Source organism: Rhinopithecus roxellana, chromosome 15, assembly GCF_007565055.1.
Source record: "Rhinopithecus roxellana isolate Shanxi Qingling chromosome 15, ASM756505v1, whole genome shotgun sequence".
NCBI lineage: Eukaryota > Metazoa > Chordata > Mammalia > Primates > Cercopithecidae > Rhinopithecus > Rhinopithecus roxellana.
The window spans coordinates 117,787,177-117,806,974 of record NC_044563.1 but is presented as its reverse complement, the minus strand read 5'-3'; the positions used below and the strand labels follow the sequence as shown (position 1 = coordinate 117,806,974).

Sequence of the window (19,798 nt, the reverse complement as noted above, 5' to 3'; positions counted from 1 at the left end):
AAAGAAAGAAAGAAAGAAAGAGGACTTCTTCTGTACCTGGGATAACCTTCATCATCCATTGTGCTGGTGCTTGGTGGAGCATCAAGGGACACTGCCAAAAGCAGCCAATCCAACCTTAAAGACTCTGGTTGCAGAAGGGACTCAAGAAAAGATGACCTAAGAGAAAGTTGGGGGAAAAGTCACCAATCTTCATGCTAAGAAAGGAAACATAAAATGTGGGGAGTGTGAAGAAAACCTGATTAAGAGATGAATACAGAAGAAGAAATAACTTGAAGACTCTTCTGCTACAAAATGTCTAGAAATGCTGGCGACTAAGCTCTAAGATAACAAGGAAAATGTCAAAGGGCCAAAAAAGAAAAAAAAAAGGAAAGAAAGAGACAAGTAAAAACTAGTGTGGTCAAGGTATGAAGATCACTGAGGCCATAGTTTGAGGCTGTAGTATGCTACGATCACACCCGTGAATAGCCACTGCATGCAGCTTGGGCAACATTGTGGCAAATGTGAACCAACCAAAAGAAGAAAGGAGGAAGCTGCTAGTCTAATAAGCCAGAGGCACAGGTCACAAGTGTTACAACCATGGGGAGATAGAAAATCAGACATCAGCCTAAAAAGAGAAGAGCTGGAACTGAGATCTATGTCAATAAAAAGGTAGCAGTGAATCTACTCACTGCAAAGACAATAAGAAGCTTATCTTCTTAGTCTAGGCCCTGAATCAAGGGATTAATTTTGCACTGATCTGAGAATCTCTGAGAGGGAGGGAAGAAGTGTGGTACATGCACATTTGTGATGTGTGCTGTGACATGTGGCAGAATGTTACAAGGCTGCCCAAATCCTCCTCTTCCATAGTAGGTGCCTCAACCCCTTGGTAATTAACAGTAACAATGTGACACCTGCTTATAAAAGAGAAACAATGCCCTATCAAAAGAAAGGAGAGTCTGCAAATATCTTCTCCTCCTCACCGCTGATCTTCAGGTCTTGATTTCACCAGACTGTCTAAATAAGCCAAAAAATCAGCAGGATGACGATGACAAAGTTGTATGATATCCGAGGGCAAAAGGGATGGATAGAACTTGATTAAGGATCGAAGAGCAGATTCCCCAAACTTCTCATACAACCTGCATTTAAAAACAAAACACTTTAATCTCTAATTTCAGTGAAATGATATAACTTGGTTACATTTAGGTTACTTACTGCAAATGAAAATAAATATACTAACAGAAGCTGCCTTATATGCAAATGAGTAACACGTTAGAGACTAAAATACACACAAAAAAAGCATGTGCTTTAGTTCATAAAAACAATATATAGGACAACTTACCGGGTAGCATAAACAACCAACAACGGACTATCAAAAGGAACCTTGTCATCTAGTAACTTTAACCTTGTTGGTAGATCTCCTTCTTCCATCTCCATATACACAGGATTGGAACTTGCCATTTCTGAAATACAAAGCATACCCTTTTCCAAACTTTATCTCTTAGATGGAAATATTCAATTTATGAACATGCTCATTCAGAAATCATCAGTCACTTACCTACTGTGTGGACCTATTATGTGCAGGCCCAATGTTTGTTAAGCATTGTAGGAGAAACAAATAAAAGAACAAGAGATGCAATCTCTACTTTTAAGAACCTTAAAATCAAATTGGGAGGCAAAGCATATTAAAGGTTTTAAATAAGACAAAGGAACATATAATTAATACATCAGTGACTATTACTCTTAAAATAATGAGTGTCTAGGGCTATATATAGTGACCGTCCATATCTACACACATCACAGAGCAATATACCTAGTTACCATCAATGCCAAGTTGCTCAGTTTTTTCTAGAACTAGTATTCCTACTCCATCTTTTAGAATTAAATTCAGTGAAATTAATTCTAAAATATTTGACCTATTTTTAAAGATACCAGTATAGCAATTATTCATTCTCTGAAGAACAAAAGATTTGACTTTTTGGAATAGCCAAAAGTCATTTAAAATCAAGTCTGGTGAAAGAAGTGAGTGATGATCTAAAACTACTTGTGGTTTAAAAAAAAAAAAAGTATGAATCTAAAGTAAAGTAGGTTTTTTTCCAAGTAGTTTTCTTTTTTTAGTTTTTTAGAAACAGAGTCTCATTCTGTTGCCCAGGCTGGAGTGCGGTAGCGATCACTGCAACCTTGAACTCCTGGCCGTGTGTGTGTGTGTGTGTGTGTGTGTGTGTGTGTGCGCGCGCGCAGCGACAGGGTCTTCCTACATTGCCTAGCTGCAATGCCTGTGTGTGCACACACACGCACATGTATGTGTGGAGAGACAGGGTCTTGCTACGTTGCCTAGATGCAATGCCTGGGTGTGTGCGTGTGTGTGTGTGTGTGTGTAGAGACAGTGTCTTGCAACGTTGTCTAGGCTGGTGTGTGTGTGTGTGTGTTTATGTGTATGTGTGTGTAGACAGGGTCTTGCTACATTACATAGGCTGATGCGTGTGTCTCTGTGTGTGTAGAGACAGGGTCTTGCTATGTTGCCTAGGCTGGGCAAGTAGTTTTCAATTGGCTCTGAAGGCAAATCCCAAATAACAGTTCCAAAAGCTGTTTCCTATAATTATAACATCATTAGAAGGGTGAGGGCTACTCACCAGGTTCTAAGAGCCAACATTCAATTTCTGATACATGTTTTTTTTAAAAAGTCATTTTTTCCCCAGTCTCATTGTTTCCTATTTGACTGTGTCAGGCAATAAGTACTCTAAAGGAATTCAGAGGAGGATGCCATTCAGAGGTTTGGGGAAGCCTTATGACTGTGAGCTAAACCAGACATATTCACTTAAACTCAAGTAAGCAGCCACATCACTCAAATTGCCCACCATGCTTCCTCTAGCCAGCACTGGTAGTAACAACTATCACTCTGGCTGACGGAGACTCTTTTCTGCTCTTCTGTGACGGGGTATGATCACGTAATAGAGACAGATGCAGTAAATTTACAATGAGAAATAATGTCACACATTTGTGAGGAGAAATAACTTGTTTCTTATTTTGCACAAAAGACAATCTACCTCAACTCAGAAAAAAAAAATTGTATTATGCTTTTAACTGCTGTATTTGAATTAAAGCAGATCTGTAACTATAGATCCACATTTCTAGAAAGCTAAAATATCTTTCAGTTGACATAAAAACGTTTCTCTATTCACTTTTGGTAATGAATGAAAAGTTTGCTTAAAGTCTAAATCAACTATTAGAAATATGGCATCTGTTATTCAAGCAGAATTTGGAATTAAGAAAATTCACTTCTTCAAAAACATGGAACTATGGCTGCAGAAAGGGCAATGCATATAGTTTTTAGGGTATGAGAGCTGGTTTCTATTATATGTCAGGATGGCACACAGTGTGACCTTCAGCCAAGGTAGATACTGCTGGCTGTGCACCAAAGTTTCTGAGGCAGACATGTAAGCAAGTTCTTCACCTATATTCATTCTTTTCCTCCTGGACAGATTACATTTCCCAGTTTACTTTACAATTAGTTGGGGCCATATGACGGAATTGTCACCAATGGAAATGTATACAGAAGAGATGTAAGTCACTACCAGGCCAGGCCTGTAAGACACTACGTTCTACATGCTTTCCCCAGACATAGCAACCCAAACCCAACCGCAACCCTTAAGGGAAGCTGGAGCTGAAAATCATGGAAGGAACTTGGAATGCTGGAATGCTGAATTACCACCTGGAAGACAGCTACCCACTAACGTGGAATATCTGTCCTAGACTGTTACATAAGCAAGAAACATACTTCTATTTAAGTCCAAGTTACTACATTATGAGGTATTTATTACAGCAGTTTAGCCACCTAAGATCTCTCTCTGCCTCAGATTGCTTACCTATAAAATGAAATAACACCATCTACTCCCAAGATTATTGTAAGGATGAAATGAGACAATGCTGAAAAGTGTTTACCATAATATCTGCCACACAATAAGTACCCCATATAGTATTTCTGTATTAGTAAGTTACATGAGAGATTTTCTTCTTTTAATACATCTGCATTTACAAACATTTTACTTTAATCTCAACTTCCCCAGCACTGCTCTACCATTTTCTGAACGTCATTATGAGAGAAATAAAACTAATTTCTAGGGCCAGGCATGGTGGCTCACACCTATAATCCCAGCATTTTGGGAGGCCAAGGTGGGAAGACTGCTTTGAGGTCAGGATTTCAAGACCAACCTGGGCAACACAGTAAGACCCCATCTCTATAAAAAAAATGAAGAAATCAGCGGGTACAGTGGCACACGCCTATAATCCCACGACTCAGAAAACTGAGACAGGAGGATTGCTTGAACCGAAGGGGTCAAGGCTGCAGTGAGCCATGATCACACCATTGCATTCCAGCCTGGCCACAGAGTGAGACCCTGTCTCTAAAAATAAAAAATAGGGCCAGGCACAGTGGTTCATGCCTGTGATCTCAACACTTTGGGAGGCCAAGGCAGGTGGATCACTTGAGGTCAGGTGTTTGAGACCAGCCTGGTCAACATGGCAAAACCCCGTCTCTACTACAATACAAAAATTAGCCGGGTGTGGTGCTGCACGCCTGTAGTCCCAGCTACTTGGGAAGCTAAGGCAAGAGAATCTCTTAAACCCAGGAGGCAGAGGTTGCAATGAGCCAAGATGGTGCCACTGCACTCTAGCCTGGGCAACAGATTGAAACTGTCTCAAAAAAAGTAAAATAAATAAAAATTAAAAAACTAATTTCTTATAATCCAGTTGTAAATGTAACCAATGTCTGAAAAAACTATTAAAAGTTAAAATGAGGCCAGGCATGGTGGCTCACGCCTGTAATCCCAACACTTTGGGAGGCCGAGGCGGGTGGATCACGAGGTCAGGAGATCGAGACCATCCTGGCTAACATGGTGAAACCCCATCTCTACTAAAACTACAAAAAAAATTAGCTGGGCATGGGGGCGGGCGCCTGTAGTCCCAGCTACTCAGGAAGCTGCGGCAGGAGAATGACGTGAACCCAGGAGGTGGAGCTTGCAGTAAGCCGAGATCGCCCCACTGCACTCCAGCCTAGGCGACTAAGCAAGACTCCATCTCAAAAATGAGAAAAAAAAAAGTTAAAATGAATGGAAAACAGAATGAAGGGCTGACCAGAACAGATGTGATTTTCTACTTAAATCTTTTTTTAAATCCCAAAATTCAAAACTGCTACTGCTTTTTTATACAAATTTCTATCTTTGATAAGGCAATCTGAGTATTACCTTTCAATCCTTCAATAAAAGTATCCCAAACCGAAGGGCTATTACTGTAACTAAGCTTGATACTCTCTTTTGCTCTTTTCAAGTCCAGGAGAAAAAAGTACTTCTTCAGGAATTGGCAAGCCAGAATTTCAGGAGAGTACTGTTGCAAAGTGTGGTCCGCATGTCCACTGGTGCTTTTGATCTTAGAATTCAATACATTCAACTCCAAACACAATGTTGTCAATTCAGCCAGGTCGTTCTGAAGACCACTTGCAATGGCGCATGGAGAACATATTTGAAACAGGTCATCCAGAGACTCCCTTGGACTCCTTACACATTCACATGGTGTTTTATCAACTGTTTCTTCATTGCCTAAAGAGTCCCTTTTTTCTTCTTCATTATCTTCATCTAATATTCCCTTTTTTGATTCATTAACTAATAGTACATCCTGGTTCGATTTCATGGATGAGTTGTCAGTATCTGAAATGACTGAAAAGTCCTTCATGGCAAATGTTTTTTCTAAATATGAAAGCCACTCCTGTAAAACCATTCTCAGAGACTCAGATTCAAATAAAACCAGAGGGTCCTGTAGCTTGGTCCTATACAAGACAGACAAGCATGAAATTTGTTTCATGTGTTTTTCTTAAAACAAATTAATTCAAGCTAAATTAACCTAACCAATGTAACATACTCATCTGGAATAAATGTTACTTTTCAACTCTTTCAATAAAAACTTTCTCAACAAGATGACAAAACAGAGAACATAAACTTGGCAGTGTTTAGTAATCCCTTTTTTTTTTTTGGAGATAGGGTCTTGTTTTGTCACCGAGGCTAGAGTGCAGTGGCACAAATATAGCTCACTGCAGGCTCAAGTGATCCTCCCGCCTCAGCCTCCTGAGTAGCTGGGAATACAGGCACATGCCACTACACCAAGCTACTTTTGGTATTTGGGGTTTCATCATGTTGCCCTGGATGGTCTCAAACTTTTGAGCTCAAGCGATCCGCCCACCTCAGCCTTCCAAAATGCTGGGATTACAGTCATGAGGCACCGCGCCCAGCCTAATTCAATTTCAATTCCAGATGAGGCTACCTCTGCCCCAAATTATCACAGGACCACTACTGATGGACTCAGAAAGTCATTCCCATTCTGGGCTTGTGTTAAGGCTGCTAATCTTCTCAGAAGTTTTACACACAAAGCTAGGAATACTGAAAGTCAAATACCAAAAAATTAACATGAAAAAAATCTTATTGCTGCCAAGAATGAAAACTTCAGTGCCTGGGTTTTTCCTATTAGTCCTAGGAAGGCAACTTGGACTTAATAAAAGGAAAGACCATTTATAACAACTTCTCTAATCAACTATATATTTCACATAAGGCCCATAAAAAAGTTACGATAAGATGATTCACTTCATTTACTAAACTGCCTTGAGAAGTCACTATAAAGGTTTCTCATTATACTCACATTGCTTCCGCTGTTGCTACTTTAAGCTCCTGGAACCTGTCTTCTTCTGGTGGTGGACTAGTTACCTCTTTTTCTTCCCTAAGAAAATGTGAAAAATAACAATAACACTCACAAGAGTTAGAGGTGATCAGAGTTTTTTTTTTTGAGACAGGGTCTCACTGTTGCCCAAGCTGGAGTGCAGTGATGTGATCTCGGCTCATTGCAACTTCCGCCTCCTGGGTTCAAGCAATTCTCCCTGCCTCAGCCTCAGAGCTTTCTTAGACAAATATTTCTTTTTTTTTTTTTTTTCTTTTTTTTCAGACGGAGTCATGCTCTGTCGCCCAGGCTGGAGTGCAGTGGCGTGATCTCTGCTCACTGCAAGCTCTGCCTCCCGGGTTCACACCATTCTCCTGCCTCAGTCTCCTGAGTAGCTGGGACCACAGGCACCCGCACTGTGCCCAGTTAATTTTGTTTTTGTGTTTTTAGTAGAGATGGTGTTTCACCACGTTAGCCAGGATGGTCTCGATCTCCTGACCTCGTGATCCGCCCGCCTCGGCCTCCCAAAGTGTTGGGATTACAGGCGTGAGCCACTGCGCCCAGCCCTTAGACAAATATTTCTTATCCTTACTAAATGGCAAGTATTATACTCCTGTTACATCAGACGAATAGATGAATAGAAAAGGTGGTCCTTGGCCTCAAGGTGATAAGCTCCAGTAAGCTCTCATTAGAAAGAAAGGCATGCAAACAACTAAGCATAATTTAAAAGAAGAGTAAGTTGAATACCAAAGAGCAGCTCTTTAAAGAGCATTGTGATATGAAAGCAGAGAAGAAGAAATAATTTTTCTGAGTAGGGAAAGCGACAGATTCCTAAGGAGGTATTATTTGTGTTACAAAAAACAGTGGGAGAATACTCTGGATAGAAGACATAGCATGAAGAAAGGTAGTGAGGTGTCAGAGTACACACTTAGTTCTCTGATAGGAGTGAAATTTACAGCACTTAGAAAATGTGCCTGGAAGGTAGCTACGGTCAGATAGAAGGCTGCATTAAATGTCATGTCAAAAAATCTGTACTTTTTTTCTATAAACACATGGATTCACTAAGTTATTCTGAGGATTACAAATCTTTTATTTCATCTGGCTGTTCAGATACACTGGTCCCATGGGTTTCTCTCTTAATTCCTGGGTAAGTGCTGAATTTGCTTGCATTTAATACACAGATTCCCTGAACTGTAAGGCAGAAGCCAGAAAGACAAGATACTCCGCACTATGCCTGATCAAGGGCTCTGCTACAACTCTGCTACACAAGGACCAGGCCACCAGCATATCATGGGAAGGTACCTGACAGGACATCAATGCCAACTGTTTGATCAACAGTGTCTTCGTTGCCTAACGAATCCCTTCTTTTCTTTTTCATTATCTCAATCTAATATTCTGTTTATTAGAGAAAAAAGTATTATGTTACATGAGACAATTAGATGAATATAAAAGGTGGTCATTTTGCTATTGCTTGATGAGTCCTCGACTCATCAAATAATAGCACATTTTGGATCTCGCAGGCCAGAGAGCATCAGTGACATTCCCAAAGTCACATACTAGTCATAAGCAGAGCCAGGACAAGGTCTAGATCCTTGGTCATCCTACTCTTAATATAATACTCCTGTGAGATCCCAGAAGTTTGAAGAGATTATGGGGGAAGGAGGGGAGTTACGCAGGGGAAAGATGGAAGAGGTACTAAATTAAAACTCGGCTCTATAGATCTGCTTCAGGATGATGTAATTTTTCAACACTTTGTGGAACTTCACAATTTTTATAAGCTACACAAACTTCAATGAATGCGGATATACATGTGCCTTCTTGAAAAGGACATAGCCTATGGCACAGGTGTCCAATTTTTGGCTTCCCTGGGCCACACAGGAAGAATTGTCTTGGGCCACACATAAAATACACTAACATTAACAATAGCTGATGAGCTATTAAAAAAAAAAATCGCAAAAAAACTCATGTTTTCAGAAACTTTACAAATTTGTGTTGGGCTGCATTCAAAGCAGTCCTGGAACACATGAGGCCCACGGGCCACAGGCTGCACAAGGTTGGTCTATGGCTTTCTTAAAACTGACAGCTGAGGCCGGGCGCAGTGGCTCAAGCCTGTAATCCCAGCACTTTGGGAGGCCGAGACGGGTGGATCACGAGGTCAGGAGATCGAGACCATCCTGGCTAACACGGTGAAACCCTGTCTCTACTAAAAAAAAAACTACAAAAAAACTAGCCGGGCAAGGTGGCGGCGCCTGTAGTCCCAGCTACTCAGGAGGCTGACCAGGAGAATGGCGTGAACCCGGGAGGCGGAGCTTGCAGTGAGCTGAAATCCGGCCACAGCACTCCAGCCTGGGTGACAGAGCGAGACTCCGTCTCAAAAAAAAAAAAAAAACTGACAGCTGGATTCCCTAGAATGTATAGAGATTGATGTCTAAGAGCTTACTCGGTGTCTTCATCCTTTGGGCAGGTATCTGAACTCCCATCCTCTTCACATGATTGCTCATCACCCCTGAGCTCTGGTCTCGCTTTCAGATCAGGGCTTGTGTGAAGGCTGCCAATCTTCTCAGTAGTTTTACGCACAAAGCTAGAAACACTAGAAGTCAAATACCAAAAAATTAACATGAATAAAAACCTATTACTGCCAAGAATGAAAACTCAGGTTTTCATTCTTGACTTTTCTGTATTTCTATTAGTCCTAGGGAGGCAACTTGGACTTAGTAAAGACTGTTTATAGCAACTTCTCTGTTCAAATAATGGTATTTCACATAAGCCCCATATAAAACTTACAATATAATGATTCCCATTATTTACTAAATTGCCCTAAGAAACCAGTGTTTCGGGGCTAAAGAAAAGGTCTTTAACTCCAGCTGTATCTGTAATATTTCTATCAACTTGGGCAAAACCATGTGATCATCAGCCCCATTCTGGTCACAGAACAACAAAGAATTGCTTCATGTAACTCAGCTGTTAACTAGTCACAATATAGCCTTCTTAAGCAAAATTTGTACCCAGTAAGACTCAGATACACAGTTAAGTAGCTGCACAAAGTCTTCTCTCTCAAACTCAAATGTCAACCCTGGTCCCATGGAGTAGCTAGAAAGAATTCTGAAAAGACTCCAAGTCTGAGCCCAAACTGACCATTAGAAAGGATCAACTAAAGACTAATGATACATGGAAACTATTCCCATCAGAGATTTTTTGGTTTTTGATCTCTCGAGGATGGGGACACCTACTTCTGTAACAACTCAAATACCAGCTACTAAAACAGAGGGAAACTAGATTCCCCAAGGTAAATGAGAAGTTAATAGCTTCATATGACAAGTTATATGGAAATCAAGAGACTTCCTTTTTCTCATTTTCCATTCTCTCTCTAATGTGACAACTGAAGTAAGATCAGAAATGGAATTAAATGACAAGACTAATTGGTTTACCTTTCTTTGACAGCCTGAAGAGACACAAGAGGAGATGGAGAACGAAATGGTAATGGAATGCCGAAGGGGAGAAAAGTTTCATTCTTATCTGTCTCAAACATCATTGGAGCATGAGAAACATTGTCTAATGAATGGAATCAGGAAAAAAAGAAACAAAATCTAATCATGTGGGAGTTGTTTTAATCTTCAAAAAAATTCTGAAATGAACAAACCGAAAGAAATGAAGGATTCAATACCAAAATCACAACTGACCCAGAAACAAATGACTGAAACACAGGTTTACAAAATGCACGGGATGGTCCACATAAAACAGAGGCAGATACCTTCATTTGCCTACTAACCCTGAGTCCCCATAAGTCAAAAGGGGAGTTTAGGGTCTCTATTATTCTCTTCTCAATAGTTCAGCCATAGGAATACTCGCACATCGAAAAAGGCAGGCAATGACCCCCAAAACTGCAGTAATGTTTCATTCCTGATGAAAAATAATTTGGTTAGTCAGGATAAAATCTTCCCACTCTTTTGGTTAATGACCTTTCTTTCATAATCTTTCCAGCATTTTGATGCATGATCAAAAATAGGCCCTAATGTTAGTCCAAACATGAGGGGAAAAAATACTAAACATAAACCAACTCTTCTAGTAGGCAGCATATCTGTAGATCTGGATGGAAAGTTCTATCAACATGTTAAAAATTATTAACACTTCAGAGAACTTCTGTGCACAAGATAATCCTGGTAACAAGAGCTTGTGGAAAATAATGGCTTCACATCAGGAACCAACAACAGACATATTCATCACCTTCATTTCCATGTGAGCCACAGCACTGATCTGGCAGGTCCTCTTCCTGCTGTGAGGTGAATTCTTTAAATCTCTCATCTTCTGAGAGGGTTTGGCTGTGAAGGGAGCAAGAGTCTTCATCTGACTGACTGCCTCTTCTACTACTAATGATACGATAAATACCAGAGTCCAAGATGCTGAAACTTTCCTAAAAATTAAAAGAATTCCAAAAAAAAAAGTAAAAATTTCCTTTATAACATTAATATAACTTCTGCAAAGAAATACCAACACTCAAGTGGAAAGTTAATAACAACCATTATGGCTTATTAGAACAAACTGATGAGCAAGGCTTAGGCGCCTGGCAGCTGGGTCACTCCGTGTGCCAGTGGCATCAGCTGCCATATTTCTCCAGCTTGTCTTCATAAAGCATGGTAGTGAGAATGGGGATTAAATGAGATAATCCGGAGCTGCATTCATACTCAAATTAGCATGAAGCACCTGAAATCACATATTAGAGCAACGTAACTTATGCTGGGAGCTATATGAGTACATCAGGGAACAGAAAATAATAAACAATGACGAAACAAAATGTGGCTCCAAGACACACCTAAATGGAGGCTTCACAGAGCTGGGCCGGTAGCTGAACAAAAGTTCACCCCTTCCCACCAAAAAATCTAAATGGAAAGGACAACACATTTGGGGATCCTAGAGGTAAATAAGAACAACCGAAGGTGGAAAAATCCTTTAAAGGTGAGAATACTTACGTGTGATGAAATTGAGCTTCTTCTACTGCTACAAGCTGAATCCAAAGGTTCAAATTTTAAGATCAATTCTTCCAGTTGAGAAATTAGATCATTGTAGGTGCCATGGTCCAGCTGAGATTTCAAATGCTCCAATTTATCTGCAGTCAAAGTTTTTCTTGCCTAATAAAAGAATATTGCAATGGAATAGCTATTTGTAGGTAAATCTATATTCAAATGGCCGATATATTGAAAGAGGTCTAGACCGGGCGTGGTGGCTCACGCCTGTAATCCCAGCACTTTGGGAGGCCAAGGTGGGCAGATTCCCTGAGGTCAGGAATTAGAGACCAGCCTGGCCAACATGGTGAAACCCCGTCTCTACTAAAAATACAAAAATTAGCTGGGCGTGGTGGCAGGCACCTATAATCCCAGCTACTCGGGAGGCTGAGGCAGGAGAATCGCTTGAACCTGGGAGACGGACATTGCAGTGAGCCGAGATCGACCCACTGCACTCCACTCCAGCCTGAGGGACAACAGCGAGATTTCATCTCAAAAAAAAAAAAGAAAAAAGAAAGAAAGAAAGAAAGAAAGAAAGAGGTCTAATATAGAACATAAAACTTCAATGGTGCTTTAAAAAGGCTTAGCAAGCTAGAGAAAGATTTAATGAGAATTTTCTTAGGAATTAAGAATTTAAGGCCACGTGCGGTGGCTGACACCTGTAATCCCACACTTTGGGAGGCCAAGGTGGGTGGATCACGAGGTCAGGAGTTCGAGACCAGCCTGGCCAACATGGTGAAACCCCGTCTCTACTAAAAATACAAAAAAAATCAGCTAGGCGTGACGAGTGCCTGTAGTTGCAGCTACTCAGGAGACTGAGACAATGGATTGCTTGAACCCAGGAGGCAGAGGTTGCAGTGAGCTGAGATTGCGCCACTGCACTCCAGCTTGGGTGACAGAGTGAGACTCTGTCTCAAAATAATAATAATAATAATTTAATTAAAATTTACCATATACACAATTATCCCCCTTAAAAATAAGTTCTGAAACAAATAAATTTGTATGTAAATTTGATATTTTAAATGAAAATTGTACCCTATTTCTTACCCTCTATTCACCCCTAGATATATCTATCATGCTTTCCCTGGGCATGTACTGCTGTATCTGTAGGTCATACAGACAGGGCTAATAAAATCAAGCAATTTTGTAACACAATCTTGCAAGCTAGGATAGTTTCACCAACCCATGGCAAAGATGTCTCGGTAAACTCTGACTCACTCTGCTGGCAATGACAGAATTTTGGAAAAGACAGCAGGTGCGAGCAGCCAGGTTCCACAGGCCTCTTCTTAGCAGGCGTTCCACACAGCGCTCCACAGATATCAGGGAGAGATGTGAGACCTTCCCATTTAGGTGCAAACAGAACAATTCATTCTTATAGACAGCCACATCCTGAATATCTACAAAACCACAGGTGTGAACATACAAAACATTAACCAAATATCCCTTACAGTTTTAAAAGGGTTGAAATTATTCTAATAAATTCATTTCTTATGTAGGGTTTGGCTTGACTGAATTTCATCTCTATTTTTGTACTTGCAGTTCAATGAAGAAATCATATTTTAGAAACTATTCTAAAACGATCAAGAATAAAAGATGTGAAGAAAGAACTGTATCTCTCTGACCTAAAGTCTTATGTTTTAAAATGCTGTTTTCTGTGAAAAGGAATTGGGACATTAAAAGAGGATAATCTACATTAGAGGCCAGACTATAAGGTTCCTGAGTGTTACAACCTGGTCCTCAATGAATGGATTTTAACACAGTATGTAAATCAATATACAGTTAATGAGAAAATATCTGCCTTCAAGAAAATATCTGTCTCGGCAGAGTATCCTGAAAGGACTTAAATGACTAGTTTTCAAGGGACATACTTAAGAAATTTAAGCCACAAGAAAATCACTGTTGATGAGACCAGTAAGTAATGATTTCTTTCTCTCTCTTCTTTTTTGGTTTTTACAAAAGTAGAAAAAGAAACAAAAAGTCAACATATACTCTCTACTGAGCAGCAATGGTAAAAAAGCTAGATTTCCCCCACTTCTGGTTTTAACCCAAAGAATATAGAGATTGATTTTCTGTCTCAGTCACACATGATGGCTGTTGCTCCCACAAGAACAATCTGAACGCCAAACTATAAAGATACAATATGGGAGTCAAAGCAAGACTTCTGGCAGGGACAAAGGCTCAGCGCAACAGAGGGACAAATAACCTGTTTGTTTCTTTTCAGCAGTTACTAATGAAAATTACACTTAAAATTACTCATGAAAACTGGAGGACATCATGTTAAGTGAAATAAGCCAGGAACAGAAAGTTAAAGACTACATGTTCTCATTTATATGCAGAAGCTAGAAAAAATGTGATCTCACAGAAGTAAAAAAGCAGAACAGAGGTGACGAGATTCTGGCAAGCGTAAGAGGAAGGAGGAGACAGGGAAAAGACTTGTTAAAGGATACAAAATCACAGCTAGATAGAAGGAATAAGTTCTACTGTTCCATAGCATTGTAGGATGACTATAGTTAATAACAATTTATGTTTTCAAAGAGCTAGAAGAATAATGAATGTTCCCAACACAAAGAGCTAATAAATGTCTAAGATGATAGATATGCTAACCACCCTGATCTGATCAGGGTACACCATACACTGCACGGATCGAAACATCACTATGTACCCCGTAAATATGTACAATTATTATGTGTCAATTAAAAAATAAATAAAATTACTCATGAAAAAATAAATAGCTGAATACAAATTCACAAATGCATGTTTAGGGAAACATCTACGGTCAATCTTTAAAAGAAACGTGACTGGACGCAGTAGCTCACACCTGTAATCACACACGCTTGTAATCCCAGAACTTTACGAGGCCAAGGCCGGCAGATCACCTGAGGTCAGGGGTTTGAGACCAGCCTGGCCAACATGGTGAAACTCCTTCTCTACTAAAAGTACAAAAATTAGCCAGGTGTGGTGGTACGTGCCTGTAATCCCAGCTATTCAGGAGGTAGAGGCAGGAGAATCACTTGAACCCAGGAGGCGGAGGTTGCCGTGAGCCAAGATCGCACCAGTGCGCTCCAGCCTGGGTGACAGAGCAAGACTTTGTCTCAAAAAAAAAAAAATCCTATTTTTCTACTTCTTAAATTACAAGAGAATGCTCCTACAATAATCAAATTTTCATAAGCATGAGATTAAAAATTACATAAAGAAAAATATAATTACCTTTGACTTCACTCCAAAGAAGAACTTGAACATTCTGAGGAATGAAAATATAAATTCCTCTTTCTGTCCAAGTCAGCACACAATGCTCACTGCAAGAGAATAAGTTAAGAGAATTCGAGTGTGCTAGGACACAAAAGTTTATAATTCCCTGAATTCAGATCCTTGCATTAGCTATTAAAGTAAAATCAGATTGTACAAAGAAAACACAAGAGTGATCCAGCTAATCGAGTCCTAACAACTCCTTTCTGTCTGTAATAACAGTCCACTAATAAATAGCGTAAAATGATGCCAAATTGGGAAAATTCAGACATATATACTAGATATTTTCCAGAAAAAGAAAAGGGTCAGCTAGGTGCAGTGGCTCTCACCTATAGTCCCAGCACTTTGGGAGGCCAAGGTGGGTGGATCACTTGAGGTCAGGAGTTTGAGACTAGCCTGGCCAACATGGTGAAACCCTGTCTCTACTAAAAATACAAAAATTAGCCAGGCATGGTGGCATGTGCCTGTAATCCCAGCTACTTGGGAGGCTGAGGCACGAGAATCACTTGAAACCGGGAGGTGCAGGTTGCAGCGAGCCAAGATCGTGCCACTGCATTCCAGCCTGGGTGATAGGGCAAGACTCTGTCAAGAAAGAAAAAGAAAGGAAAGGAAGGAAAGGAAGGAAAGGGAAGAAAGGGAAGAAAGGGAGAAAGAAAGAAAGGGAGAAAGGGAGAAAGAAAGAAAGAAAAAGAAAGAAAGAGAAAGAAAGAAAGAAAGAAAGAAAGAAAGAAAGAAAGAAAGAAAGAAAGAAAGAAAGAAAGAAAGAAAGAAAGAAAGAAAGAAAGAAAGAAAGAAAGAGAGGAGGGAGGGAGGGAGGGAGGGGGGAAGGAAAGAAAGAAGGAAAAAAAAGAAAAGAAAAGAAAAGAAAAGAAAAAAGACAGACAGACTGACTGGTATTTGGAAAAAGAAAAGCTTAGGTACCTTTACCTGACGTTTGTTAAAGCAGCTGAACTTTCCATACTGGACATGATAGGGGCACATTTAAATCAAAGATTAACATCTTACTGCCAATCATTACTCTAGTGAGCCACTTTTAGGAACAGTAATATTTTGATGTTGTTAGTTGTGTGTGGGCAACAAAAGGCTGAGTACGCCTGGTCAACAATGTGCCAGGAGCTTTATTAAAGGCTCTGTCTATATTACCTAACTTTGTAGAAGCCAATCAAGGTAGATATACCATTCTTATTTTATTAAAAAGAGAAAAAGCTAAGGCTCAGGGAGATAAAATAATATGCCAAAGACCATTCAGCACGAAATGTAGAAGAGTCAGAATTTACACCAAGGATAGTCTGGCTCCAAAACCTGGACTTTTTTCCTATGTAACACAGAATCTACTTCCTCCTCCACTTATCTTCACTAACCTACCCACTGTTATCTGGAATCCTAACTATTCCACTTAACTGAATTCTCAAAAAGTCACAGATTCCCAAACTGCCAAACCCAATAACCCTTCATCACTTCCCATTTTCTTAACCCCAAGCAGAAGACAACCCGGCTAACTGTTCTCTGCTTCTTGAATCTCACCTCCTGGGGCTCTAGGACACGGCATTTTCTTGGTTCTCTTTCTCTCCAGTTCTCTGGTACTCTCTCTACTCATCTTTTTCTATACTTACTCATATAAATTTATCTCATATATTTCATTTACTCTCTCAAGGCTGCTACTATTTATTTTTTATAAACCACTGGTATATACCACTGGTATATTAAAATAAATCTCCACTTCCTAATGCTGGTCAGGACATTCTCCAACTTAAAATGTTCTTAATCTAGCCACCTCTCAAGGATCAGAAGTTCTACTTCCCTCTGAAATCCTCCCTTACAGCCCACAGCACTCACCCTATTTCTTGCACTCAACCTATTTCTTACACTCTGCTTATATGGCACTAAATCATGTACTGCACTGTCACAACTCTTACTTCCTATTGTTGTTAAACTTTTTGGATAAATAAATCACATCTCTCCAATAAATTATAATCTTAAGAACAGGGATCATATTTCTATTTCCTTTATGTTTCCAAGAATACTAAACATGGTTCCATGTGGCTATGAAACTAACTGATTTTTAACAGGAGTTGAGTACTCATGTAAGTGTTAAACATTTTGTCAATATGAAAGACCCTATCACTATCCCTATAGGAAAGTAATCTTTGTCATGAAATGCAAGAAATGGTCAGAATCTTAATCCAAAGTCAAATTGAGAAGGCTGCCTTCAAGAGTCAGAGGAGAAAAAAAAAAGGAGGGGGTCCAGAGGATCCCTGAGAAAGAGATATAGGATCATAATTTTGATACTGAACCTGACATTGAGCTTGGAAAACTCCTTAGGAATTGCAACCTAGATTAGATGGGGGGTTGGGGACGGGAACTTAGATAAAAGCTGATACTTGTAATTTATACATTCCTCATCCCCTTATCCCTACACTGATAATAAATGGGGACACAAACCTAATAGCATTGTTTTAAAGTTCGAGAAAGTAATACCAATGTGCCTGAAAGGAAACAAAGTGCATAAGGATGCCCCCTCTGGGATTTATGGGTTGCAACAGTAAAAGTCCCATAGGGCACAGTGTACAAATGAAAAAAATAAATAAACAGGAACGAAAAGAAGCCCTCCTCTTCATGTTTTTGAAACAACTCTTTGTTGAATTCACTATCATTTGAGAGGTTTCTATGACTCTAGCACTGCCCATAGAAAAGGAGTTGACAATCTGATGCTGGGATGCATATTCATAATACAATAAGAGAGTGGCAATGATAAAGGAATGAATATGGTTTGACAACAGTACATGCACAGGAACAGGCTGTCTAATGTAAGCCTCTTGGAGGAATCAGCAGAGGTTTCAAAGCGGCATTAATTGTTGCTTTAGCTGAGGAACAGGCAGAGTCAGATCATCAAAGGTTTTGTCTACCATGGTAGGGACTGTTAACAGGAGCTTTAAATAGCTACAGTCAAAAGAATAACTCAGGAGAGCTAAGTGTATTGTGGCCCGACTACTAGAAAACATACTCTTGGGTACTTTGGGAGGCCAAGGCAGGTGGATTGCCTGAGCCCAGGAATTCGAGACCAGCCTGAGCAACAAGGTGAAACCCTGTCTCTACTAAAATATAACCAATTAGCCAGGGGTGGTGGCGTGCACCTGTGAGTCCCAGCTACCTGGGAGGTTGAGGCAGGAGAATTGCTAGAACCTGGAAGGCGGAGGCTGCAGTGAGCCGAGATTGCACCACTGCGCTCCAATCTGGGCGACAGAGCAAGACTCTGTCTCTTAAAAAAAAAAAAAAAAAAAAAAAAAAAAAGGCCGGGCGCGGTGGCTCAAGCCTGTAATCCCAGCACTTTGGGAGGCCGAGACGGGCGGATCACGAAGTCAGGAGATCGAGACCATCCTGGCTAACACGGTGAAACCCTGTCTCTACTAAAAAATATAAAAAACTAGCCGGGCGAGGTGGCGGGCGCCTGTAGTCCCAGCTACTCGGGAGGCTGAGGCAGGAGAATGGCGTAAACCCGGGAGGCGGAGCTTGCAGTGAGCTGAGATCCGGTCACTGCACTCCAGCCCGGGCGACAGAGCAAGACTCTGTCTCAAAAAAAAAAAAAAAAAAAAAAATACTCTTGGGTAAGGGACTTCTCAACATCCCGCACATCACATCATAGTCAACAAATATTTATTAAGTATCTATCACGTGCCAGGCATTAGGCCAAGCATTGAAAAAATAATAGTGAACAAAACAGAAATAAAGCCCTCATGGAGCTTACTGTCTAGGGTAAGACATGTACAAATATTACATTAATATGTAATTATATTGTATTAAATATTATATTAATATGTAACTATATTATATTGTAATTTATTATATTAATTGTAATTGTAACATATATTAATATGTAATTATAAACAAATTATAATATAATATGTAAATATATTAATATGTAATTATAAAGTAATATATAATTACAAAATTACATGTAAATATAAAATTATATAAATGTAATTATATTGTATATAATTATAAAATTATAAATTTATATATATATATATAATATGTAATATATAAATTATATATTATATAATATATAAAAATGACAAGTGCCGTAAAGGAAGAATGCTAAAGAAGGAAGAGTTTTTAGCATGCTTTATCTAATTACGGGCAAATAAATATCTTTCTCTAGTAACTTTCATGATGAATTAGAATTATGGAGTTACTAAAGTGTTATAATGTCTATAATTCCCCTTTTAATTTTATTTTTTTGAGAAAGAGTCTTGCTCTGTAGCCCAGGCTGGAGTGCAATGGCACGATCTCAGCTCACTGCAACCTCCACCTTCCAGGTTCAAGTGATTCTCCTACCTCAGCCTCCCTGGTAGCTGGGATTACAGAAGCGTGCCACCATGCCGGGCTAATTTTGTATTTTTAGTAGAGACGGGGTTAGTCTCGAACTCCAGACCTCAGATGATCTGCCTGCCTCTGTCTCCCAAAGTGCTGGGATTACAAGCATGAGCCACACCCAGCCTTATAATTAACTTTTAAATACTTCAGTGTAGGAAGTATGACAAATACATAAGCTGGTTTTTATCCTTACCCTTAGAGGCAACCAGTTAACATTTCAATTACTTTTAAAAAATCACAAAGAGTGGTTAGTTAGCCTTTGAAAGAACTGAATTAGGTGTTTGCACTCCAGTGTACCATATAACAAATTCATATAATGTTTGCTGAATTTGCATCAGAGATCTTGTTAACTAGCCTAAGGGATATCAGAAATTATTATTATTATTTTTTTTTTTGAGACGGAGTCTCACTCTATAGCCCAGGCTGGAGTGCAGTGGCACTATCTCCGCTCACTGCAAGCTCCGCCTCCCAGGTTCACGCCATTCTCCTGCCTCAGCCTCCCA

The 19,798-nt window shown here is 39.8% G+C and overlaps 1 protein-coding gene across 6 annotated transcripts in view; it reads right to left on the bottom strand.

The window, feature by feature from the left end:
* Positions 1-19,798, bottom strand: part of HPS5 (HPS5 biogenesis of lysosomal organelles complex 2 subunit 2) — a 45,526-nt gene that overhangs the window by 8,091 nt on the left and 17,637 nt on the right. For all 6 annotated transcript variants that reach the window (XM_010370166.2, XM_030917673.1, XM_030917674.1 and 3 more), the window contains 11 exons: positions 14,883-14,971; positions 12,894-13,072; positions 11,643-11,801; positions 10,900-11,086; positions 10,104-10,227; positions 9,116-9,265; positions 6,661-6,738; positions 5,220-5,797; positions 1,319-1,439; positions 960-1,115; positions 37-156 (listed from right to left, as the gene is read on the bottom strand). In XM_010370166.2, coding sequence (XP_010368468.1) covers positions 37-156; positions 960-1,115; positions 1,319-1,439; positions 5,220-5,797; positions 6,661-6,738; positions 9,116-9,265; positions 10,104-10,227; positions 10,900-11,086; positions 11,643-11,801; positions 12,894-13,072; positions 14,883-14,971 — 1,941 coding nt within the window. The remainder of the gene's footprint in view (positions 1-36; positions 157-959; positions 1,116-1,318; positions 1,440-5,219; positions 5,798-6,660; positions 6,739-9,115; positions 9,266-10,103; positions 10,228-10,899; positions 11,087-11,642; positions 11,802-12,893; positions 13,073-14,882; positions 14,972-19,798) is intronic.